We start from the raw sequence: 27,389 nt of genomic DNA on the forward strand, positions 1-27,389 counted from the left end.
CAGACAACAGAGAACTAGGAGAAAAGGCCCAGCTTTTAACCATTGGTCCTCTCCTCCCCTCACTTCATAGTCTTTGGTGGATATAAGGAAGGAGGAGGAAGATAGTGATGCAAGCAAACCTCCCTGCAAATCTGCATTTCTACTCCTTCCCCCCTGCAGGCCTGGAGAGGAAAAAGATCCCACTGACAAGAGAGAGAATAGAACCTGTCATTCCCAGATAGAGAAGGGAGAGGGAAGAAGAATCAGACTTAAATACTCAGAAATACCTAGTATGGAACTAATAAGCATAATCTTTCTGTGGGTGGCAGTGTCTCCAGATACAAGATTTAGTAGGAAGACAAGGGGTTTCTTTTAAAAACTGAAACAGGAATGAATGACAACTACATACAAGTCAGCATGGAAAACATCTTAAGGTATTGTAGGTGCTTGAATCTCTCAAGTCTTATTCAAGCCAAGTTCTAAATGAAATTATCAGCTAAATAAAATGAGGGCAAGAATATGTCAAAAGGAACCATCTATTAGGACATGCCCAACATAGCTTTCAGGCAGTTTTTTTTTTAATCTAGTTATCTAAGAGAAGTAGCTTCAACATTTAAAAAATACAGGATTTTTAAAAGCATCACTTTAGATGGTGAATGGAATTTTAAAATATGAATTTCCTTCTCGCTCTTTTGTATTTTAAGCTGGGAAGTTGTGTGGCCTAGGGGAAAGATCAGGGGCCTGGAAATCAGAAGACCTAGGTTCTAATCCCTATTCTGCCACATGACCTTGAGCAAGTCACTTTACTTCTCTGGGCCTCGGTTTCCTCATCTGTAAAATGGGGATTAAATCCTACTCCTTCCTAGACTGTGAGCCCCATGTTGACCAGGGACTGTGTTCAACCTAATTATTCATTCATTCAATAGTATTTGAGTGCTTACTAAGTGCTGAGCACTGTACTAAGTGCTTGGAATGTACAATTCGGCAACAGATAGAGACAATCCCTGCCCATTGACGGGCTTACAGTCTAGTCGGGGGAGACAGACAAAAACAAGAGAAATAGATAAAATTAAGGGGATGTACATCTCATTAACAAAATAAATAGGGTAATAAAAATATATACAAATGAGCACAGTGCTGAATCGTATATCTACCCCAACTCGTGGCATAGTAAGCACATAAGTACCAGAATTATTACTACTTAATGAACAGACATCATGGCTGCTCTGTTTACAATCACTTTCATTTTTCCTGGGAGAGGGATGAGTTCAGATAAGTTTTATATATAATGATGGTATTTATTAAGAGCTTACTATGTGCCAAGCAATGTGGTAGATATAAGAATTAGATCAAACACAGTCCTGGTCCTACATCTAAGACTGACCATCTAAGAGGGAGGGAGAACAGGTTTTCATCCCCATTAAACAAATTAAAAAGCTGAGGGACAGAGAGGTTGAGTGACTTGTTCAAGGTCCCACATAGGCAAATGGTAGAGCCAGGATTAGAACCCAGATCTCAACACCCATTCATTCATTCAATAGTATTTATTGAGCGCTTACTATGTGCAGAGCACTGTACTAAGCACTTGGAATGAACAAATCGATAACAGATAGAGACAGTCCCTGCCCTTTGACGGGTTTACAGTCTAATCGACACCCAGTGCTTTGCTCTTAGCACTAAGTGAACATTTTTCAAAACAAAAAGCCTAGAAGACAAATTAGTAGTTGTACCCATCTATGGGTGCAGGTATAGGCACTGGTTTTCATTTTTGGCATGTGGATGTGCACTTGTGTTCCATTTCTCCCCTCTCCTGTCCTTTTTGCATATTAATGGTTACAAAAAAAAAAATCAGAGAAGGGAGAATAGTAGGGTGATAAGCCTAAAATACAATCAAAAGGATTTAGGCTTACTATTTGCCTGAGGGGACAATATAACATAACCTCACAAGGACTGGGCAAATAGGTGGTTTCCTGGTAGACCTGGGCAGTATTTCCACAGGGTATTGAAACAAATTCTATTAACAGGTTAAACAGAATGGAAGTTGAGCCAGACTCAGAACAACTTTCATCAGTAGTTCTCCAAAACTTGATTTTAGTGGCTAATAGCACATATGTAGCAAGTGCAAGAGAAACTAAATCTCAGAATGTGCTCACAATTCCAAGAAAGAGCAATACTTGGTCCTTAAGAAGCTTTTACTTGAGGGCACAAACATGTCAAAAAGCAAAGTCCTACCTAGGAAGAACTGGAACTTGGTCAGAAGGTCTTTATCGGAAGACCTTAAGGGGTGGGGACTTTAGCTGTCTTTTTCTATCACCTCCTTACACATGCTGATGTATGGTTGGGTCAGAGGTCATCAACTATTAAGACAGCTATGCCATTTTCAGTGCCAAGTGTTGTCTTTGGAGTTCACCCATTCAGGCACTGACCATGTCTGAGCTTGCCCAGTTTGTAAGATTTGACTCTATTGAAGATAATTTTGGAAAATAGCAACAGTACTATCTCAAAGACAGGCTAGACTTATTCACCGCCCATGTTCTACCCTCTCCTCTAAACCTCAGATTTACACAGAAGAGGTATTATAGTCAGTGGGTAAGCTCCTAGTCAAATAGAAAAGTGGTCGAGGAAATACAGCATACTGCTAGATGCCCTGAAAAAAAAAAGTCTCAGAGGGAAGAAAACAGTACAGTGCCTGGCACATAGTAAGCGCTTAACAAGTACCATAATTATTATAACAGCAGGGATGCTAGCTATGGATTGATAACAGCTGCTGGGATCTATGACTCTGGTTACTGGAGGTCACCACTGCTGAGATGCTAAGGCAGCAGACCACTTTTGCTTCTCCCTACCCCGCAGGCTAAAATTAGATAGCTGATGTGAAAGCACTATTCAAATTCAAAGTAGTATTATGAAGAGGAGAGAGATTGGAGATAGGAACCTCAGGAATTTCACCTGGTGGTTCCAGAAACCTTACTAGAAACTCAAATTTAGTTAAATGGAAGCACAGTTACCCAGCTACCACACTCTTAGGTCATATGTTAGAAAAAAAGTATTTACTAAAGGCAGATAAATGGGAGGTTCTTACAAGTCTCTGCATTTTGTAATCCCACCAAGTAGTTGGGAATAAATTCTGTAAAGAATTCATACAGAAGTCATGGTCTACCTTTCTTAAAAAGATGGGATTTGCTATGTGCTTACTATGTGCCAGGCACTGTGCTAAGTGCTGGGGTAGATACAAGCTAATCAGTCTCTGTACCACATGGGGTTCGCAGTCTTACTCTCCATTTTTACAGATGAGGTAACTGAGGGCCAGAGAAGTAAAGTGAATCGCCCAAGGTCTCACAACAGACAAGTGACAGAGCTGGGACTGGAATTTAGGTCCTTCTGACTCCCAGGCCAGTGCTCTTTCCACTAGACCATACTGCTTCTAATCCATTTTTGCAAATGATACACTTATCTGGAAAACTACTAGTATATTATAAAATGAGTGCTCAAAAGAGCCTGTGGGGAGAAAAATAAACATAGCTTCTATAAAGGGAAATTATGCCTCACCAATTGGATGAAATTCTCAGGAGTCAATAAACCAGTGGACATAATTTATATTTGCAAAAGCCTTTTGACAAGGTTCTAAAAAAATTAAAGTGTTTAATGGTTTATCCAGAAACCTGAATGAAGGCTAGGGGAAAAAAAGAATTAGGAATAAACAGGAGAAGAAATGTAAATAGAGGAGTCCCCTGGGATTGTTACTAGGAGAAGTTTTATTTAGTGGCCTAGGGAGGGAGTGCACAGTGTGCAAGTTTGCAGCTGACACTAAGCTCTTCCGGCAGCAAAATGGTCTTTACTTGCTCACTGTCTGCAACAAGCAAGTTAGGCCTGGTAATGATTTTGGAACTGATCTGTCCTTGTGAAATGTCAGACTGATGGGTATAAACTGCAGGACAATTTGACAGTAAGTGGGTAGAAAGTAGCAGACGAGCTTCAGCTGAAGCAAGTAAGAGGGGAAAAATAATCCAAACCTAGCTTTCAGGATAAGTGGCTCTGAGCTACGGTTTACAATTTGTGAAAGTGATCTTGCAGTTATTGGGACTTCCCTATTAAATATTTATCCAGTTTGTAGAGACAGCCAGTAGGTCCACAAAATACTGGGCATTATCAGAAAAGGGACAGAAAAAGACCATGGAGGTTCCCTCTTAGAATACTATTTACAGTTCCACATCTATTTTAGGAAGGACATTTCATGGCTAGAAGTGGAGCCTACGTGGCAACTAAGAGGAGAGGGGAATAGACCAAATAGTCTGGAAAGGTGAAGGCTGAGAAGGGATACAATTTAAGTTTATAAAATAGTAGGGGCTAGTCGGGTGAATAAAAGACTGATGCTCCAATCCTCATAACCCTAGAACTAGGGGTTCTCCATTAAAGCTTGATGGAGATAGATTTAAGATTGGGGGTGGAGGGGAGAGAACCACTGGGTACTTATCATGTGTAAATTTGTTACCATACAACTTGTGCAGATAGGGAACATCAATACATTCAAGAAAGGCTCAGATAAATTAGTGAGTTAAAAGTCATTTAAAAAGGTACACCCTTAACTAGGAGGATGAGAGTCAAGGAGGGCAACTATGGCACTTTTTCAGAGATAAAAATACTGCTTTGGATGGATCATTGGGTTAACCTAGTGGGGCATTTTTTAAAGTGTGCTCATGTTTAATACAAATATTTTGAAAAATGCATGCTTTTGCCATCCATAATTTTATATGGAATAAGACAAAGTAGCTTTCTAAAGGGATTAAAAATAAAATTTAAAAAGGTCACCCATGACTTTCTGCCTATAAGTATCCAATACACTGTGATACATATTTCAACTGACAAGATTTCCTAGACTCCATTCTACAAATCAATTGACTTTAAGTCTAGGGCCCCATTTAAATGAGTTAAGAGACCATCGACTGCAAAAAAAAATTAAATTAAAACCCAAAACACAAGCATTCCTTCTTCCCCTCGGTAGATAGGTTTTAAAAAAAAAGTCACCAGGCAATACACAAAAAGGGCAATCCAGGAAGACTGTTAACCAGAACCCACTACTAGTTTCAAAAGAGAAGCATAAAAAGAAATACCCCAGAACTCCAGCACACACTCCTTTGTTTGGGAATTAACCTTCCTCCGCTTTATATCAACAGAAGACAAAGGCAGGAGAAAGGAACAAAAAAAAAGTCCAAGGCAAGACACTTTCAACATATAACTGACAGGAAACAGGAAAAAGCTCTTTCTTTCTTAGCCTCCATTCTAAAAATGCAAATTTGCAGCTTCATTTCAGCCCGATAGCTCGGTGATACAGAGCAAAAATAAGCTGCACAGCCCCACTGCTCCAGTCACAGAACCTCTTCCAAAACAGCTGCCAGATTCAACTAAATGCTTGATTCTCTAGTGCCTCTCCATTCCCCCAGCTTTTCCCCCTCTTCCTTTCTGTCTGCACTTTGAAAAACAAAGGTTCCGTGGCATCAAGATCTCACTTACATGAGGTCCTCGAAAGCATTGCTCCTTCTGAGGATGCACATTAGTTCCCATCCTGAAGCTCTGGCTTTGTGCCCCAACGTGTGCCTTGAGTCGATGAGCAGAGCAGCTGTTTGCTTTCTTGATTTAGCGGCCACAGTGTAGTCATTGATAGACACCTGAATTCCCTTCTAGATCCATAAGCCCCACCCTCTGCAAATAAAAGGAAAAAAAGAAGTAGGAGCTATTCACATATCTCTTCGTGAACAGTAGTTCAGAGAAGGGGGCGGGGGGGGGGGGGAATGCTGAGTGCAATTTCCTTTTCTGACTGTATCTCCCTACCAGACCCAGATTATTAGATTTTTTTCCCCCTCCCAGAAAAGGTTATTCTTCTTCCATGTTACACAAAGAGATAGGAAAGGGTCTAAAATTGAAATTTCAGCTGTCTTCCCTGGGGGATTCTGCATATTAATTGAAGGCAGGGTGTTATTATTCAATCGTATTTATTGAGTGCTTACTGTATGCAAAGCACTGCTTCCTTTCAGTTTTTTATTTTCATATGCTGTGCCATTAACCACCCTGATGCTGACTGATGCCCTTCAAACTTTTCATTTTGAGAAAACTGTAACAGCTGACACTTTGAGTACTGAGCCATACCTAATGTACCAAGGATTGTGTTCTTCATTTATAGTAATAGGCTATTTTGCCCCTACATGGAGCCTTTCTTCCAAGGAGTGTAAAGTTCATTCATTCAATCGTATTTATTGAGCATTTACTGTGTGCAGAGCACTGTACTTGCTTGTGCCCTATTCAAAGTAGGCAAGGGCAGATGTTCCCATTTTATGGATGCAGAGACCAAGCTACAGAAGTGATAGTAGTAATGTGAAACATTTGGGGGTTCAGGGAAACAGCATGGCTTAGGGGAGAGAGCATGGGCCTGCAAGTCAGGAGGTCATGGGTTCTAGTCCCAGCTTCAGCACTTGTCTGCCATATGGCCTTGGGCAAGTCGCTTCACTTCTCTGTGCCTCAGTTACCTCATCTGTAAAATGGGGATTAAGACTGTGAGCCCCATGTGGGAGAGGGACTGTGTCCAACCTGATTAGGTTGTATCTACCCCAGCACTTAGCACAGTGCCTGGCACATAGTAAGCACTTAACAAATACCACAATTATTAGAGGAGCAGCATGGTGTAGTGGATAGAACACATATCTGGGAGTCAGAGGGTCATGGGTTCTAATTCCAGCTCCACCACTTGTCTGCTGTGTGGCCTTGGACAAGTCACTTCACTTCTCTGTGCCTCAGTTACCTTATCTGTAAAATAGGGATGAAGACTGTGTCCAACCCAATTTGCTTGTATCTACTCCAGTGTTTAGTACAGTGCCTGACACATAGAAAACACTTAACAAATATCATAATTATTGTTATTCATTTCTTGTCCTTCCTTCTCCCTGTGTCTCCCCCCATTCGTCTTTATCCCTTCCCAGCTCCTCATATGTACCCCCTACACAAACATACTATTACCTAGTTTTCTTCTCTCTCTCCTGTCCCTCCCTGCCATGCCTCATTCTCTCCCATTATTCCCCTCTTCCCTGACCCTAATCTCCTTCCTTCCCTATCTTCCTACCTATCTTCTTTTTCCCCACACCCATTCCAGCCTCACCATTCCTCTCCACCCCTCAGCGATCTTCCCCGGCTCTCTCCACTACTTCCACCTTCTTCCTAATAATGAAAATGTGGTATTTGTTAAGCACTTACTATATGCCAAGCACTGGGGTAGATTCAAGGTAACCAGGTCCCACATGGGTTTCACTGTATAGGTAGGAAGGAGAACAGGTATTCAATCCCCAATTTGCAGATGCGGGAACTGAGGCACATAAAAGTTAAGTGACTTGCACAAGGTCACACAGCAAAGTGGCAGAGGTAGGATTAGAACCTAGGTCTCCTGCCTCTCAGACCTGTGCACTTTCCATTTGGCCACACTGCTTTTCCTCTCCTTTGCCTCTGTCTCTCCTTTATTACTTCCTCTTCCCTTTCCCTCTCCTCCCTTTCATTCCCTTGCCCCTTCCATACCCTTCTCTTCTGCCTTCTTCAACCCCTCTCACCTCACCTTTCACCCTTTTCCTCTCCTCTCCCTTGTCTCCCCTCAACTCCCTGCAACAGCTGTCATCACAAGAGCTTTGGTGAATTGTTCCCTTCACTCATCTCTGCAAAAATTAATTATTTTGCTACCATGATACCATCATTTCTCAAAGTGGATCATTTGTCCATTTCTGACATGGCAAACGTTTCCACTGCCCAGATCATTTTAATGGTAGAGAATGGCGGAGGGAAACTTCCTCATCTGTTCTCTTTACCTAAAATGATCTGTTGACTGCTGAAGCAGCGTGTCTCAGTGCAAAGAGCACAGGCTTGGGAGTCAGAGGTCATGGGTTCTAATCCCGGTTCTGCCAATTGTCAACTGTGTGACTTTGGGCAGGTTACTTAACTTCTCTGGGCCTCAGTTGCCTCATCTGCAAAATGGGGATTAAGACTGTGAGCCCCAAGTGGGACAACCCACGCTTAGAACAGTGCTTTGCACAAAGTAAGCGCTTAACAAAATACCATCATTATTATTATTACTACCGCTTTTTTTGTCGAGCAGCCTCATCTAACTATTTTAGAGTGACAGGGGAGCAAAATCAACTCCTCCAGCCCCTTAGGTTGCTATACCAGGGAAAATGAAGGCAGGCATTAATGGAAGGTGGCTTTTCCGCCATTTCGCTTCTCTCTGCCTGCCACCACTGTGACCTCTGCTTTCTTGCCTTTAACATGGTGGACATCTTTGTTCACGCTGCAAAAAATTGAGAACTGGAGGATCAATCTTATAAACCTTCCAAATCTTTAGTAGATATACGTGAAAGGGAAGTTGGGCCTTAGGCTTTTAGAAAATCAATATAGCTTATGTTCAGATACAATTGTTCACTGTTAGCCTAATGACTTGGGCACTGTTTGCTTTGTGATATCATTTCTCTGTATAGCTATTATATTATTCCTTTCACAGTATTAAACCATCTTTCCTAAAACGAGTGTCTTTCGTTGTAGATTCTAAGTAACGAATTTGAAGTACTGTAATCTTTTGATACTTAGGAAACTGTTTCTAGATGTTTTAAAATCAGGTATTTTTTTCTGGTGAGACAGAAGGGTCCATGACTTTTCAAGGTAGAAAGATTGGCACTAAAAATTCATCACAAATATGTGCTGAAGGAAAACTGCTTGACAGTGATATAGGGCAGCAACAGTGCAGTTGAAACTATGATTGAAGGCTATGTCTTGGCTGTAGTGATTTATTCCAATAGGCAAAAACAATACCATTGCTAAAATGAGCAGGGAACGTGTCTGCTAATTCTGTTGTATTGTACTCTCCGTTGCGCTTACTACAGTGCTCTGCACATTGTAAGCTCTCAATAAAGAGAAGCAGCATGTACTAGAAGATAGAGCACAGGCCTGGGAGTCAGAAGGACCTGGTTCTAATCCCAGCTCTGTCCCTTGTCTGCCATGTGTCCTTGGGCAAATTACTTCACTTCTCTGTGCCTCAGTTACCTCATCTGTAAAATGGGGAATTTAGACTGTGAGTCCCAGGGACTATGTCCAACCCGATTTGCTTATCCACCCCAACACTTAGTACAGTGCCTGGCACATAGTAAGCACTTAACAAATACAATTAAAAATAATAAATAAATAAATGCCACTGATTGATTGACTGCACATCAATAGTTAGCTCTAAATTAATTGACAAATGGCTTTTCTCCATTTCCTACTACTCAAATCTCTCCAGTACTTTTCCAAAACCCTCCAGATCAAATACACTCACTTCTCCTCTAATATAGGTTTTGCTCTCATCCAGAACCCCTCATTAAGGAAAACTCGCATTCTGGTATTTACTCCCCATCTGACGTCGGTCACTTGCTCACAAACCATTTCTTCTGACACCACATCAGTCTCTACCCAAACAGACATGCATTTTTGGAAGAAGGTTTCCTAATTCTGAGGGTGCACTCTAGCCAAAATGCATATTGAAAACACACATTCTGACAGAATTGAGTACGAAAGTTTCTGCCTATAGTGTCCAAAGCTTGCCATCAGCTGACCCTACCTTACCTACCTAATTTCATCTTCCACTATACCCAGCCCTCACTCTGCTCCAGACAAGTTTTATCTTTCCATACTCCATAAGATATCCTTCCCTTCCTTAAAATACAGCTCAAGGCACACCCCCTCCAAGAAGTCTTCATTTAATAATAATAATAATAATTATGGAACTTGTTAAGTGCTTACTATATACTAAGCACTGTTCTAAATCCTGGGGTAGATACAAGTTAGATTGGACACATTCTTGTAGGGTTTACACTCTTAAGTTCCATTTTACAAATGAGGTAACTGAGTCCCAGTGAAGTGACTTGCTCAAGGTCACACAGCAGACCACGTGGCAGAACTGGGATTAGAACCCATGACCTTCTGACCCCCAGGCCCGTGCTTTATCCACTAAGCTTAATCTCAGCTGTTCTCAAATGAGCCAGCATTCTAGTAATTAATGCTTACGTGTTCATACTTATTCTGATCGAATGTTTGTCATAATGATATCTCAAATTTGTTAAACTCTTTGAGTTTTTCCACAGTTCTTTGACATCAGTGACATTTTTATTCTTACAACATCCCTGTGAAATAAGGAGGGGCAGGTATTATAATCCCCATTTCATGTTTGTGGCAATTGAGGCGCAGACAGCTTAAGTGACTTGCTTAGTTACACAGCAGGAAAGGGGCAGAGCTAGCACTAATAGTAATAATGGTATTTGTTAAGCACTTACCATGTGCCAAGCACTGTTTTAAGCCCTGGGATACATACAAGATGATCAAGTTGTCCCACATGGGGCTCACAGTCATAATTCCCATTTTACAAATGAGGTAAGTGAGGCACAGAGAAGTTAAGTGACTTGCTCAAAGCCCCACAGCTGACAAGTGCTGGAGCCGGGATTAGAACCCATGACCTCTGAGTCCCAAACCCATGCTCTTTCCACTAAGCCACGCTGCTTCAGCTCTTCAGAGAAGTATGCCTCCCTCTGCTCTGACAACATTGCAGGAGTTCAGATTCTGTCCCCCTATAGGAGCCAGGAGCCAGCAGCCTCTCTCCTCCCACCCATTCCTGAAGGGAATAAGGTCCAACAGAAGCCACCCTTTAGAAGTGTTAGACCACTGGGAGCCTGTAGCAATTTGGAACCAAGGACTGTGGCCTGGAGGGGAAAAGACCATCCCTGCTGCCTTCTCTGAGAGCTGTTTATCTACCTACCTATTTTTGCACCCCACGTTTGCATATGTGGGTTGAATGAGAGAGTTCAAGGCTAATACCAAGGTTACGGGACTTGTGATATAGGAAGGTGGTAGTGCTGTCTAGAGTGATGGAAAAAAAGTCAGGGGGAGGACAGGGTTTGGATGGGAAGATAAGGAGGCCTTTTTTTAAAAAAGTTTGAGGTAATGATAGGACATCTTAGTAGAGAAGTCTTGAAGGCAGGAGGAAATGCAAGACTGCAGAGAGGGAGAGAGATCAGGGATGGAGATGTAAATTTGGGAATAGAGGTGGTAGTTGAAGCCATGGGAGCGAATGAGTTCTTCAAGAGAGTGGGAGTAGATGGAGAATAGAAGGGGACCTAAAACTGAACCTTAAAAGACACGGACAGTTAGGCGCTGGGAGGCAGAGGAAGAAGTGAAAGAAAGTGAGAAAGAGCAGCCAGAGAGATAGGAGGAGAACCAGAAGAGGACAGTGTCAGTGAAGCCAAGGTTGGATAATGCTTCTAGGAGAAAGTGGTGGTTGACAGTGTGGAAGGCAGCTGAAAGGTCGAGGAGGATTAGGATGGAGTAGAAATGAAACATCAATCATCGTCATCATCATCACCATCGGTATTTATTTTGCAAAACATTTTAAATACTTGGGAGAGTAAAATAAAATTAATAAAAGACACCAGCCTTGCCCTTGAGGAGTTTACAATCTAATGGGGAAGGCAGGCTGACACAGATTGTTCACATATGCAAACAAGATTATGGGCCCTTTGGGTGCCAGGGACTGTGTCTAATTCTTCCGTATTTTGCTCAGCACTTAGCACAGTGTTTTACATAAAAGAGGCACTTAATAAATACCACTGCTGCTAAAACATAGATACAACTGGTATTCCTGCCCTCTGGTAGAGGGAGATTTAGGATTACCAAAGTATCTAGGAAAATACTGATTTGACTGCTAAAGCACCTGTTTCTCTCTCTGTCTCTGTTCCTGGAGCAGAGCGTGGCATAAACAGATCACATTGCTCAGTTAAGGTGCCTCAGCCCTAGTCAGAGGGTCCTACCTATGTCCTTAGCTCAATCAGACTTTGGCCTTTGAAGGACAAACTAACTGAAATGTTAGCCTTCCCCTGGTTTGCTTTTGCATTTGCTCACTTGCCAGAGGTCAAAGTAGGAGGTAAAGGAAGGATGCCATATCAGACTTGTGAGATCAAATGTATACTACCAGGTCTCTGGATCCAGTGGGGTCCCCTGGATTCCACTGCAGGGATAAAAATGAGGCTCAGGTGTCCCCTTTTGCAGAAGTCCCAGATTGTAGGGCAGAAGTGGACTATTATGTTCCACACTGGGAATGAAAAATTTCTACTTCAAACCTTGCTCATATGTTCAAGCTATACATTTTCTCATACAAATTATAGTAAGTACATTTTTTTTTGTAAGCAATGTCCAATTACTGTGTGAAACCCTGGGGATTTTTTGAAGTGCAAATGTTTACGGCTGCCATTATTTTGGGTGCTGACAAGTGGCTTTCAGTGAAAGCCTGACCACAGCAGATAAGGGCTCACACCACTCACAGCCGGCCTCTATCCTGTTTATTTAGAAGACCTGTCTTCCTACCACAGAGCAGGCCAGAACACAAGGTGGGTTTCAGTTGGACCAAATCCCAACAATGAAAGAATAGAAGGTTTCCTATTAGATACCTGGATAGCTGGGGAAGCATTAGTAACAGGATGGCCTTATATCAATCAGTTGTATTTACTGAGTGCTTATTCTGCAAGCACTGTACTAAGCTCTTGAGAAAATGCAATACAAATACAATACATACCTTGCCCACAACAATCTGTTTGGTAATTTTAAGAGACCACATTTTTGGTTTTGGTTGGGTTTTTTTGTTGCTGTTTGTTTTGTTTTTTAAAAAAATGGGTCTGAGAAAAACGTTATGATGGGGCTTTTAACTTTGAAATTAAGGAATCAAATTTATTGTTGAAAATCTATTATTCTAAACCATTCTTTTAATTCCCACCCAGATAAGCCTTGTTTTTTATTCGTTTTATTTACTGGCACCCTGCTGCAAGGATTTAAGGAAGACTTGAACAATGATTCAGTTGAAAGTTTGAAAGAAGGAAAGGACACTGGGGGAGGGTTTTTCCCAAACCCTGAGAGAGTACAGCAGCAAGGACTTGGATCCTGGATCCTGAGTCAGAAGACCCTATACACAAAGAAGACCCTGACTGTGAGTGGGCCTGTTTTAAATAGCATAGCCTCAGAGAAAGAGCTGGAAATGGCAGGCTTGCTATAGGAAATGTGACTTCCCAAGCTTCTCATGAAGTTGGGTCTAGATTGTCTCTGTAGTGTGGAGATGTCCATCTGGGCCTTGCAGAATCCTTCACCCCACTAATCTGGCCAAGTATATTCTGTCACCTTCCTAAATGCTCATTTTAGTTGTGTGGGAAGAGTAGGTGTCTGTTTAATTTCACAACTGTTAACATGTGTACAGTTCTATTAATGGAAGGCTGACGGAAATACAGTTGTGTAAAAAAACCCAGAATCTAGAAGTTTGTCATCTGTTTGGATATCATATCACGGCTTCTCTCTCAAGGTTAACTCAATTTTTGATTTTGTTAGAGTGTATGAAATGATTTTCTCCCTTAAAATCCACTTCCCTTCTGATGAAAGGCTTTTAAGAGTTTATACCTTCCCTAGAATTGAGTTTGAGCAAAACAATAAGGTTCATGGGATCCTATCGTATTGGTGACTCAGAAAAGACTCATTTCAACTATTCCTCTGGTCAGGAACAAGTCCTGGCCACATCCTTTGACACTGCAAATCTGCAAGTAGAGAGGATCCGGCCCTATAGGCTAAGTGACAGGAAGAGACCTGAGATTTACTCATTTCAATGCAAGTCAAGTTAAAGGATGCTGAAAAGGATATGCTGAGATGTGGGTCATCTCCTGCTAGAGAATTCACATCAAACAAAGGAGAGTGAAAGGCGAGACTGGAAGAAATGCAAGCTTTCATAAAGCTGATCTTGCCTGGGAAGGAAAAGGGGCACAAGACTTAAATTGCAAGAATAAATGCTATAGAAGATGCATTGAGAGCATCATATACTTGAAGAGGGGATAAAAGAGCTTTAGCATTGGTGCTCAGGAGAGGGAGACTTCAGAGTCTCAAGCTGAGATAGCCACAAAACAATAAAAATACAGGGCTTTTAGAGAGTTGAGGCAATTACAGAAGTTACATAATTTAGTCAAAAAACTCAAGTTCACACCAGTTACCTAGAACTTTCCAATGAAAGTCAGTTTTATGGCTGAATTATCCTTAGCATTTCACTTCTCTTTGGCTGGGGAAGCTTCGTGTTATTTTTCCTACTCAATCAAAGGAATATTCTTTTCCCAATGGACTGCTAGAATGCTAAGGAAAGAGTGGTAAAATAATCTAAAGAAGGAATCTTTATCCCTTTTTTATGACTCAAAGCATAATTGAATTTCAAGGCTTCTTTATATTTTCCATTTGAATGCTTTCCCTTTCTGAAGTTGTTTATTAGGAGGTGGGTCTTGTGACAGTAAGTGAGGGTAATCACATGGGGAGATGGTGTTTTCAGATTCAGATCTAGTGATGCAGAAGCTGAATTTAAATTTTAAATTTAAATCACCTTTCCCTAAAGGAGAATAGGAGGGGCTGAGGGTGGTGGGTGGTAAAGGTGTGTGGGAAAGCCTAGCTTTGTTTTCCTTGGGTTTGGGTTTCTTCTGAAAAATGCGACCTTTTAATTATCCAAGGAAGCTAGATTATAGCCCTGCCTTTTTTTCTTTGCACTTACTACTTTTTTTTATAATACCTTTGTCTAAAAAATCTCTGGAGTGCTGGAGTCCGGAGGCACCGCTGAATTTTCCACTTCAATGACTACCTCCTGCAGAAGGGAGAGAAGAGGGATGGGAGAGAAGAGGTTACCTGAGGTGGAAGAGGGAGATTTTCCCCTCCCGCCCCCAACCCAGTCATGTTCCATACTTAGTAGCAGTTCGATGCTTGATGGAGTCTTCCATCCAGAATGACAGTGAGCCACTGCCTTCAGGATGGAAACCTGGGCAAAGGAATTGATTATAGTGGTTTGTGGGGCATGACTTGCACTGGCTTATCCCTTGCCAATCATGTTCCTGCTGGGACACGGAGTGCAACAGGCAAGTAGGTGGGCAAGGGTGGAGTACATTGTGAAGTGCTCTGCACATAGTAAGCGCTCAGTAGATATGATTGAACGAAGTGCGTGCCAAGGTTCTTCATGAGCAGGACTTATTCATGGCCATGGTGACTGCAGCATAATGCCAATAATGTGCCCTAGCACCATAACCCAGAAGGCAGTCTTCGTGCCCCATATTAGACTGTGAGCCCATTGTTGGGCTCACAGTCTCTATCTATCTGTTGTCAAATTGTACATTCCAAGTGCTTAGTACAGTGCTGTGCACACAGTAAGCGCTCAATAAATGTGAATGAATGAATGAATGAATGAATGAATGAATGAATGAATATTAGCCTGCTATTTTTCAAGATTCCTGCTGAGCCTGTCCACCTCATGGATCACTCTTTAGGGGATCCTTTGATCAGAAACTTTTGATATGCACAGTTTACCCGGCTCAGTGACAGCAAAAGGGATTGGGGGAGGGAAGAGAAGAGATCCTGAACACCTCCCTGCTTAGCTGTGCCCCCTGAAGCCCTAATACAGCAAATCAGAACAGTGCTTGGCACATAGTAAGCGCTTAATAGATACCATCATCATCATCATCACTCTATCAACAGCATTCAAAATTCTTTATAGCCATTATTTCATATGCCATATAACCTCCTCAAGGGACAAGTCCGCTCGTGTAATTTCCATTTTAAATATCGACAGTGGAGCTATGTGTCCAGAAGTGAGAAGCCGCGTGGCCTTGTGGATAGAGCACGGGCCTGGGAGTCGGAAGGATCTGGGTTCTAATGCTAGTTCTGCCACTTGCCTGCTGTGTGACCTTGGGCAAGTCGCTTAACTTCTCTGTGCCTCAATTACTTTTTTTTTCTCTTAAATGGCATTTGTTAAGCACTTACTATGTGCCAGGCACTGTTCTAAGAGCTGAGGTAGTTACAAGGTAATTGGGTTGGAAACAGTCCCTGTCCCTCATGGGGCTCACAGTCTTTACCCCCATTTTACAGATGAGGTAACTGAGGCACAGAGAAGTTAAATGACGTGCCCAAGGTCACACAGCAGACAAGGTGTAGAGCTGTGATTTGAACCCAGGTCCTTCTGACTCCCAGACCCGTGCTCTAGCCACCAGGCCAAGCTGCTTCACCTGGACTTTACTTCATGCTTTACTTCATCTGTAACACAGGGATTAAGACTATGAGCACCATGTGGGACATGGATTAGGTCCAACCTGATTAGCTTGTACCTACCCCAGCGCTTAAAACAGTGCCTGGCAACAAATACCATTAAAAAAGTGGCTCAGCGGTGTGCCCAGTTTAGGCACTCTGGCATAAATGATTCAGGAGAAAGCAATGGAAATAGTTATAGGATTAGGTATAAAGAAATAGGATTACTAAAGCCTAGAGAAGCAAAGACTGAGGGATGACCTAATAACCTTCAATTACATGAGAAGATATTATCTGGAGGGTGGAGATCAGTTATTCACTTCTAGGAAAGATGAGCTATGAAGAACAGGCTTAAATTTCTGCATGAGAGATTTAGGTGACATATTATTATATAAAGTAGGAGGATATAAAGACCCCACCCACCATTAGATTTGTCAAAAGAAAATTCCAAGCACGGGAGCCCCTTTTCCTCCCTACTACCCATCCCTCACTCACCTTTCAAACTTTCCAAATAATGTTCATGTTAGGTAAACTAAGTACATGTCAGTCTCTATGGCATTATGTACCCACTTAGATTGTTTAAATACTCAATTTCACTACTTTAGCAGGAAGTAAAGGCCCAACCCTATGTACAACAAACATGACTGTTACACTCAAGAATGGTTAGTGAAACGGGTGAGGGAACAGCAGTGTCAATCAATCTATAGTAGTTAATGAGCGCTGTGTGGTCTAGTAGGTAGAGCACAGGCCAGGGAGTCAGAAGGCCCTGGGTTCTAATCTCAGCTCTGCCACATGTCTGCTGTGTGACCTTGGACAAGTCGCTTCATTTCCCTGGGCCTCAGCTACCTCATCTGTAAAATGGGGATTAAGAGCGTGACCATGAACCGCATCCACTCCCCTAATCAATCAATCATACTTGCTGAGTCCTTACTATGTGAAGAGCACTGTACTGAATACTTAGGAGAGCACAGTAGAGTAGCTAGATATGATCCCCACCCTCAGGGATTTTATAATTTAGGGCGAGAGGCAGATATTAAAATAAATTACAGGTAGGGGATAACAACTAAATATAAGGATATGTACATAAGTGCTTGGGGGTTAGGGCTAAATGCATAGGTGATGCAGTAGGGAAGGAGAATAGTGTGGGGGGGAGATAAGAGGTTAATCAGATAAGGCTTCTGGGAGGAGATGCGATCTATTGGATGATCGCTTTTCCTTCTGCATAGTAGACTTCTACTATGCACTTCTTTGTTTACCCCTTTGATATTCACCCCAGCCCTACAACACTTATGCAGATATCCTTATACTCTACTATTTTCCCATCTGTTATTTATTTTATTATCTGTCTCCCGCTGTAGACTTTAAGCTCCGACTTTAAGCTCTGTGTGGGCAGGGATGGCATCTACCAGCTCTATTGTATTGTACTTTCCCAAAAACTTAGTACAGTACCTGGTACGTAGTAAGCTTTCAATAAATACCATCGATTGATTGACCAATCGATTGACTGCATGGCGTACCAGGCAAGAGAGAATCCATGAGCAAGGGGTTGAAGGTGAGAGTGAGGTGCAGGGGAATGGATTGCCTTGCAAAGTGGATAGATGACTTGAGGAGAATAGCTAGTGAGAGGAAGCGCTTAACAAATACCATAAAAAAAAGAGAAAGGATTTCAGAGCATATCACAAAGTTGGACACTGAATTGTGGGATGGAAACTCCTTGCCACTTCTCTAGTTTGTTCCCCTCCATAGAGGCTATGGGATGGGGTCTACCTTGAGAAGCAGCAGAGCATTGTGGATAGAGCATAGGTTTAGGAGTCAGAAGGTCATGGGTTCTAATCCTGGTTTTGCCACTTGTCCGCTGTGTGGCCTTGGACAAGTCACTTTACTTCTTTGTGCCTCATTTACCTCATATATAAAATGGGGATTGAGACTGTGAGCCCCATGTGGGACAGGGACTATGTCCAACTCAATTTGCTTGGATCTACTCCAGCGCTTAGTACAGTTCCTGGCACAGAGTAAGCATTTAACAAAAACCATAATTATTATCATTATTATTACTACTACCACTTGGGTGGCAGAGATGCATATCCCTGACTCCCACCTTTCTTAAAAAACATGGGAGGGTGGAAAGGGGTTCTTGTTCAACAGGCATGGGGAAGACCCAAATGATTGTACAACCAAGAGAAGACGGTTTCTACTTGGTGAATGTCATCGAGGTGATGGTAAGGTCCAGTGGTATTTGTTTAGTACTTACTATGTGCCAAGCATCGTTCTAAGGGCTGTGGTAGATACATGCTAATCAGGTTGGACACATGGGACTCACAGTCTTAATCCCCATTTTACAGATGAGGTAACTGAGGCACAGAGAAGTTAAGTGATTTACCCAAGGTCACAGAGCAGACAAGTGGCAGAGCTGGGATCAGAACTCGGGTCTTCTGCCCCCCTTCCCCCCCCCCCCAACCCAGGCCCATGCTCTATCCATTAGGCCATGCTAACTTCACCTACGTGTGTCTCCTATCACTTGGAGCTGAAGTTGCTAATAACCCCAAGAGTAGGGATCAAGGTTAGGGAGTGATGATCACTCACTACAGACTCTGACACTTCACCATTTCCAATAAGGGTATTTTTTTGTTCTGGGTTTCTAAAGCTCTACTCTAAAGGGAGAAAACAAATGAAGTACACAGGAACAAGCACAGGCTGTTTTTTGGTAAGCACAATTTCCCTGCAGTCGGCATGGAGCAATTACAAGATCGTTATAAATCCTTTAAATCACAGAAAAATCTAATTGAAGGAAGCTGTAGTTATGATTAAAAGTCATCAGATGGGACTTTGAGCAAATGGTCCAAATGTCACGGTTTCAAGATTTTAGTTTCCTTTCAGATGAAGAAAGTGGAACAGAAAAGAAATTACTGACATCTTGCACTCCTAAAATGCCTTCCTCCCAGTGCCTCAGCACGAAAATGCAGCATCGCTCTCAAAGGCAGTTGAATTGGCAGGGGTAAGTGAGTTGCAAGTGGCCCCTTAGTGAGTCAGTGGTAAAGCTGATAATCATCTACAATTCTCCTTGTTCTCTAACTGCTAGGCACTAGAAAGTCACTGAATACAGCTTTCAAAGAATACGTTGCATCAATAATCCATTTTGAAATGTCAAGTCTAAAATTGTGGGGAAGCTGAAAATTGCATACAAGCAGAGCTTGTGCCACCACAGTGATAGATTTACTGAGAATGAGAAGCTTTAGGCATGACAGAGAGCAAAAGGTAAAGCCCTCTGCTTGTTCTTAACTTTCTGGCTCCCACTATCTCTGAGGGAGGCCATGCCATTTCGGAGGTGGAGAAAGAGATTTGTTTGCGCCCATGTCTTGCTGTCACTCACAAAAAGCTGTGGTGATGGTTTGATATCCCACAGCCGAGCTACTTTCTCTCCCAGTGAGTTGGAGGGAATGAAGGAAATGGGGTGGAAGGGAGAGAGGAATGGGGCAGAATGGGTACTAATGAGGAATGGGGGACAGAAAAACAGTAGGGGGAGTGGGAGAGAAGGTTTGGGGGAGAGCAAAGAGAAATCAGCTAGGGTCAGAGGGTAGGTAAAGTTATAAGGATGAGATGGGGAAGAAATAGCTGGTGGAGCTGGGGCAGTGGGAGAGAGAGGAAGGAGAGAAGGAAGGGAGGCATGAAGCAGGAGATGGGCTGAGCTGAGGGTGCGGCAATTGTAGTAGCTGCCACAGACTGCTTTGGCATCTTGTAACCACTCATCCACAAGGGTTAAGTGCAATCGAATTTAGGAGCCAGTCAGTCTGACAACCTCGCCGACTACCCCTCTTGGTCCTTTACCTCCTCCCAGATTCAGCAATCAGTCAATCAATCAATGATATCTACTGAGCACTTACTGTGTGCAAAGCACTGTACTAAGCACACAGAAGAGCCTTGTCTTGTCTTATGCTGTCAAGTTGTCTCCGCCCCATAGCAACTCTATGGACACATCTACTCCCAGAAAGGCCCGACTCCATCTGCAATCATTCTGATAGTATATCCATAGAGTTTTCTTGGTAAAAATACGGAAGTGGTTTACCACTGTCTTCTTCCACGCAGTAAACAATCTCTGCCCTCGACTCTCACACCGCTGATGCCCAGCACAGGTGAGTTTTGACTTGTAGCAGATTGCCTTCCACTCGCTAGCCACTGCCCAAGCTAGGAATGGAATGGGTAGGCCTCTGTGGACTCTCCCTCCCACAGTCAAGACTGGTAGAGTATTGGAAACTCTCCAGGTGCCATTCTGAGAGGGGGACATAGAAGAGTACAATACAATAAAGTTGGGAAACACAATCCCTGCCCACAAGGAGCTGATAGCCTAGAGAGGGAGACAGACATTTAAATAAATTACAGATAGGGGAAATGGCAGAATGTAAGGATGTGTACAAAAGTGCTATGGGGCAGAGGTGCTATCAAGTGCTTAAGGGTTATACCAAATGCGTAGGTGACACAGAAGGGACGGCAAAGAGGGGAAATGAGGGCTTAGGGAAGGTATGTTGATGGAGATATGATTTTAGTAGGGTTTTGAAGGTAGAGAAAGTGATGGTCCATCATATATGAAGGGGGCTCTACACCTTGTCTGCTGTGTGATCTTGGGCAAGTCACTTAACTTCTCTGTGCCTCGGTTATCTCATCTGTAAAATGGGGATAAAGACTGTGAGCCCCATGTGGGACAGGGACTGTTTCCAACCTGATTACCTTGTAACTACCTCAGCTCTTAGAACAGTGCTTGGCACATAGTAAGTGCTTAACAAATACCATCATTATTATTATTACAGTTATGGAAAGCAGACTGGTCTAGAGGAAGGAGCATGAGCCTTGGAGTCAGAGGACCTGGGTTCTAACCCTAGCTCCACCACTTAGCTGCTGTGTGACCTTGGACAAGTCATTTAACTTCTCTGGGCCTCAGTTCCCTGATCTGCAAAATGGGGATTCAAACCTGTTCTCCCTCCTACTTGGACTGTGAGCCCCATGTGGGACCCCTGACTATCCCGTATCTACTCCAGTGCTTAGTACAGTGCTTGGCCCAAGGTAAGTGCTTAACAAATACCACAATTAAAGCCTGGGGAAGGGCAGGAACTCACATTTTGGGCATATTAAGTTTGAGGTGTTGGAGGTACATCCAAGTAGAGATGTCCTGAAGGCAGGAGGAAATGTGAGACTGCAGAGAAGGAGAGAGGTTGGAGCTAGAGAGGTAAATTTGGGAATCATCGATGCAGAGATGGTAGCTGAAGCCATGGGAGTGAATGAGTTCTCCAGGGAAGTGGAGTGGGTGTAGATGGAGAATAAAAGGGGACTCAGAACTGAGCCTTGAGGGATTTCCACAGGTAGGGAGTCGAAGGCAGAGGAGGAGCCTGTGAAAGAGACCGAGAAGGAGGGGCTGATGAGATAGGCAGAGAACCAGGAGAAGCCAGTGTCAGTGAAGCCAAAGTTAGATAACCTTTCTAGGAGAAGGATTGGGGGGGGGCGGTCCACAGTGTCAAAGGTAACTGAGAGGTTGAGGAGGATCAGGATGGAGTAGAGGCTGTTGGATTTGGCAAGGAGGAGGTCACGGGTGACCTTAGAGAGGGCTGTTTCCATGGAATGGAGAGGGTGGTAACCAGATTGGAGGGAGTCAAGGAGGAAATTGGAGGAGAAGTAAAGCAGTGGGTATAGACAACTTGCTCAAGGAGTTTGCAGGGAGATGGGGTGATAACTGGAGGGTGCTGTGGGGTCAAATGCTTAGTAAATGCCACTGATTGTTTGAATGGTTGACTGGACAGAGAAACCACCTTTATGTCTCTCCTCTCCAAGAGAGGAGGATGAGGGGGAAAAGTTGAGTAGTCAAATCCAGGAGCATCTGGATCCAAATCCAAATTCAAATCCAGTTTTAAAAATAGGAACTGTGTGGTTTAGAAGTTTGTGAAACTTGCAATTATCTCAGCCCCTGTGGGAGAACCTAAATCAAGGAGATTTAAAATCAAATAGAGAGCCTTGGGGAACAAAATCCATACCAGTTTTAAATTAAGATATGCATCAACTCTGACTCAGATGTTTTTTTCTTGAAAGTAAGCTGAACATAGGAATGTTCTCTGTTGAAATTAATATAAAAAGTAAAATTTTTTTCCATGACTTTCCCCGGGGAACCATGAGTTCATTTTCAGTGTGTTTCTGGAACACCCAGCACAAGAGGACACTCACTGATATAGGATTTCTGGGTAAATAGGGACCTGGCCCAACCCTAAGATGGATGCTTGTCTAATTCCAAGAAAAAACAGGGAGGTTTTTTCCACTGGAGGGTGTTTATTTAGAGCTTTAGGTTAGGTGACAGAACAAGTGCTGAACAGATGTGGTGCCCAGATTCAAGGGAGAGAGACTGGATTAGTGAGCAAACTATTTCATCATGGTATCATGTCACCTAGGACTTTTATCACCTACCACATGAAATGGGTTTAAGTATAGTGTTTCAATCCTTCTCATTGTTTAGGTATCACTGAGTTTAGTATTTGAGTAGCGTTCCTGACCTGAGAACATACAGGATATGCAAGATGGAAATCCTGAAATCCACTGTAATTTTATTTGTCTTCTCGGTTAAGTAAGAGCAGGAACTGTAAAAGGAAGTTAATGTTTGATAATGGGAGAGTCTCCAGAACCACCAAATTTTCAAAGTATAATCTTAGCTAACTCTCCCATTTATCAAACATTAACTTCCTTTTACAGTTTACAGTTCAATCCTTTTGGAATGAAGAGAGCAAGTGTACAGAGTCAACACCAATTTGTCGAAAGATGCTATCGAACTTGAACACTTGCTATTATTATGCATTAATAAAACTAACTGAAAATGTCCACTGCAGTATGATCCACATAATCCTCCAGGACTCTGTGCCGTGTTTGACCATATACCTGTCCAAGCCTATCTTGCCTTAAACAGTGGTCTCTTTTACCTAAATGCTTTGAACCACCTGCCTCTGACTTTAGCTGTTTGAGGAACAGCATTAGGTAAGTAGTGGCATGTATTACAGAGTTGCAAAGTACACAGGAGAAAACAATAAAGAATCATAATCAAAGTAGAGGATATTAAGAACTCTACCATATGCAAATGGGTGAAAGAAAAACCTAAACTGAGAAATTAATATAAAATAAATTAATAATAATAATTATGGTACTTGTTAAGTGCTTACAATGTGCCAAGGACTGTTATACGCCCTGGGGTAGATTCAAGTTAATCAGGTTGGACACACTCCCTGTCCCACACGGGGCTCACACTCTTAATTCCCATTTTTACGGACAAGGTAACTGAGGCCCAGAGAATTTAAGTGACTTGCCGAAGGTCACACAGCAGACATGTGGCAGAGCCGGGATTAGAACCCAGGTCCTTCTGACTCCCAGGCCCGTGCTCTATCCACTAAGCCACGCTGCTTCTCAGTAAACAGTGTTTGTATGCTTGTAACTGCCCTTGGTGTTTGAAATTACTGAATTCTACCTGTGTGGGACTGAAAAGATGAATACAGATTCAACATTGCCTATCTCACTCTGTACTCATAAAGATTGTCCTTTGCTATTTACAGGACTCTACAGACCTTCAGTTAGGTTTGGGCTTATTGTCACACTATGGCCACACTATCAATTCCCCTAAGCCCTTGGTGGCTGTTTTGATTCGGGTTTCTAACTTTTTCTTTTTTTTCGCCTAACAGTGCCTGGTTGAACAATGTGCTAGCTTGAGGTAAGCAGCATGGCCTAGTGGCAAGAGCACGGGCTTGGGAGTCAGAGGTCGTGGATTCTAATCCCAGCTCTGCCACTTGTCTGCTGTGTGACCTTGGGCATGTCACATCACTTCTCTGGGCCTCAGTTACCACCTCTGAAAAATGGGGATTAAGAGGGTAAACCTCATGTGGGAAAAATGGTGCCGTTCTCCAAAGAGTAGGCTGGAAGTGCATTCCTCTTCTTGACAATGAGGCAATTGCTGGGGCACTTGATGAAAGAAAGCTCTGTAATACCACTAGAATTTCATGCAAATATGAATTGGTGAGATTTTTCTCAAGGTTTCATTCAAGTATATGAATTAGAAACCCTCATGCATACTTGAAAAGGATGGATGCCAGGAATGGCCAATTAACACATGCTTCCTCTAAACAACTTGTTGTCACTGTCAGAGACAGAACACGAGGTTGAATGGATCATAGTTCTGTTACAGAAATGGTATTGCTTATATTTGCTTATATAAAAGCAGCGTGGCTCAGTGGAAAGAGCACGGGCTTGGGAGTCAGAGGTCATGAGTTCGAAGCCCAGATCTGCCACTTGTCAGCTGTGTGACTGTGGGCAAGTCACTTAACTTCTCTGTGCCTCAGTTACCTCATCTGTAAAATGGGGATTAACTGTGAGCCTCATGTGGGACAACCTCATTACCCTGTATCTACCCCAGCGCTTAGAACAGTGCTCGGCACATAGTAAGCGCTTAAATACCAACGTTATTATTATTATATTTGTGCTCTGCACACAGTAAGCAATAAATACCACCAAATGAATAAATGAATGAAAACTGCCATATGCCTACATACATCCTCAGACTCTTCATTCCTCTCAAGCTAACCATCTCACTCTGCCTCATTTTCACCCCTCCCGCTTCTGACCTTTTGATTATACCCTCTCCCCCTCCTGGAACTCCCTCCTCTAAATCCAACAGACCATAGTTCTCCCCATATTTACAATCTTTTTAAAATCACATCTCCAGGAGGCCTTCCCCCAGTAATTTCTAATCTCCCTAGGTTATATAATAATAACAATGATGGTATGTGTTAAACACTTACTATGTGCCAAGCACTGTTCTAAGCACTGGGATAGATACAAGGTTATCACGTTGTCCCACATGGGGCTCACAGTCATAATCTCCATTTTACAGATGAGGTAACTGAGGCACAGAGAAGTTAAGTGACTTGCCCAAAATCACACACCTGACAAGTGACTGTAAAAGCAGCTGAACACAACAGAAAAAAACAACAACATTGCTTGGGCTGGAATGAAAAATTAAGATAAGGCATCATGAGAAATAATTCTCCTAATGCTACAACTTTCTTCAGCTCTCTTATACTGTGATGAAGGCCACCTTAAAGCGGTTTCAGCATACCTGAAACAGAATTCAATCATCGTGAAGTGAAACTTGACCATCCAATAGAACAATTGGTGGCTTACAGCCAAACCTTGTCAGTTTAACCCACTATACCAGGAAATTCGGTAACATGGCTGAGGTGGGTTATTGTTCTGGCATAAGGACAATGCATTATTGGTCAGAAGTGGAATGTAATTAGACACTCCTATCTTATGACTTTATAAACACACCTTCCATACTGTTCCACATCCTTGAATACTCCTTATTGTGTCTGCTCCACCCAGAGCCTCTAGGGGACTTAATCATCAAGATGAATTAAGGACTAACCAAAAGTGAGACCCATCCTCTTCCTTCTTCCTGTTCTATTCTTAAATGAAGCCAGTCAAAAATCTCAAATACCTATCTCCGAGTTAATGGCATAGAAAGAAATGATCTTCCATAAATCCAGTTTGTCAATAATAATCGTGGTATCTGGCTAGCGAGTGGAAGACAATCTGCTACAACTTATTCATGCTAGGCAGCAGCGGCATGGGAGAGAGTCGAGGGCAGAGGCTCATTTACTGCGCGGAAGGAGCCAATGGTAAACCACTTCCATATTTTTACCGAGAAAACTATGGATACGCTACCAGAACCATTGCAGATGGAAGTGGGGCACTGTGGGAGAGATGTGTCTATGGCGTCACTATGGGTCAGACATGACACGACAGCATAAGACAACAACAATATTTGTTATGCGCTTACTTTGTGCCAGGCACTGTTCTAAAACACTGGGGTGGATACAAGCAAATCAGTTTAGACACAAGTCCCTGTCCCACATGGGGCTCACAGTCTCATTCCCCATTTTACAGATGAGGTAACTGAGACACAGAGAAGTGAAGTGATTTGCCCAAGGTCACACAGCAGACAAGTGGCAGAGCTGGGATTAGGACCCACGACCATCTGACTCTCAGGCCCGTGCTCTATCCACTATGCCAAACTCTCCACAGTGACGTGGCTAACCTCTCTTCATGGAGGTCTATGGGACATCTGAAAATGGATAGACATAGCACTCAGATAGGTCCTTTTTAGATCTCACATTGTACTCCTTAAGTACTTTGATAGGCACCCCACTCCCACCCCCACAGAAATTACAATCAGAGCCTTATACTCTGCTGCTTACCCTAGACGTTAATGTCTTTTAACGTCTGTCTCCCCAACTGAATTGTCAGTTCCTTGAAGGCATGGTGCGTGCCTACCGACTCTATTGTATTGTAGTCTCCCCAGTGCTTAGTACAGAGCTCTGCACAGAGTAAGTGCTCAATAAATACCATTGATAGATTGAATCCTTTTCAACTGTACAGGAGAAATCATTCCGTACAAAAACTAACTGCTACAATCCAGACTTAGAATTTATCCAGCATCTTAGGAAGGGAAATCAGAAAGCATATATCCAAATAAACGGTGATACACAAAGTAACTGGCACTTCAAAGTTTGGCTTCATGCCTCCCATGTACACCTTTGGAGCTAATCAAACTCAGTCAGGATTAGAAAGTACATAAAGTGCTGCTACTAGCTCTGGGAGAGTGCTAATCTAGCAACTGAGAGAATTTTTTCTCAAACATAAAGCTGTTTGTTTAGCCCTACAACATATTTAACTTGCTTTAACCTTTCTAATATCTCACTGTTCTATAGATTTTGGATAAAATATCCGTGGGCATGGCAGAAGGCAGGATCTATGTCATCAGCAGGGCTCTGTCATCAGATTAAAGCTCTGGTGGGCCTAGGGCAGTGGAAACTGTGTATTTCTCAAACCAAAGTTCCCCTTACTCAGAGTACGTGTGCTCCTCCTTCTGCATGTACAAATTTGAGTTTCTCAGGGCCATTTTTAGCCCTAGAGTTGCTTTGGTGGAGGTTCGGGAGGAATATGTGCATTGAAAGGTTGGCCGTGGTGGGCCCCTTTGAGGGCAGAAATCTTGGGGCTGTTTCCCCCATTTTCCTGGTAATCATTTTCCTTAAAAATGATTTAATGGCTGAATGTCTGCTGTGGGAAGACATTAGTCTTGTCTGGCCTGAGCCAAACCTGAGCTAGTTTCCCTCAATAACCTGGCACATGGAAGTCCATCTGTAAAAAAGGGATCATCTGTAAAATGGGGATTGAGAATGTGACCCTGCATGGGACAGGGCCTGTGTCCA

At 42.7% G+C, this 27,389-nt stretch overlaps 1 protein-coding gene and 1 non-coding gene across 5 annotated transcripts in view; both read right to left on the reverse strand.

Annotated features, from left to right (window-relative positions):
- GNE (glucosamine (UDP-N-acetyl)-2-epimerase/N-acetylmannosamine kinase) overlaps positions 1 to 27,389 on the reverse strand; it is a 122,485-nt gene that overhangs the window by 76,526 nt on the left and 18,570 nt on the right. For all 4 annotated transcript variants that reach the window (XM_039910807.1, XM_039910806.1, XM_029055890.2 and 1 more), the window contains exons 3-4: positions 14,609 to 14,680; positions 5,491 to 5,679 (exon numbers count right to left, since the gene is read on the reverse strand). In XM_039910807.1, coding sequence (XP_039766741.1) covers positions 5,491 to 5,541 — 51 coding nt within the window. In that variant the 5' untranslated portion in view covers positions 5,542 to 5,679; positions 14,609 to 14,680. The remainder of the gene's footprint in view (positions 1 to 5,490; positions 5,680 to 14,608; positions 14,681 to 27,389) is intronic.
- Positions 20,248 to 20,384, reverse strand: LOC114808411. Its single transcript, XR_003756259.1, has one exon. It is a non-coding gene; the product is annotated as a small nucleolar RNA SNORA7 (small nucleolar RNA).

The sequence above is a fragment of the Ornithorhynchus anatinus genome, chromosome X5 (assembly GCF_004115215.2).
Source record: "Ornithorhynchus anatinus isolate Pmale09 chromosome X5, mOrnAna1.pri.v4, whole genome shotgun sequence".
NCBI lineage: Eukaryota > Metazoa > Chordata > Mammalia > Monotremata > Ornithorhynchidae > Ornithorhynchus > Ornithorhynchus anatinus.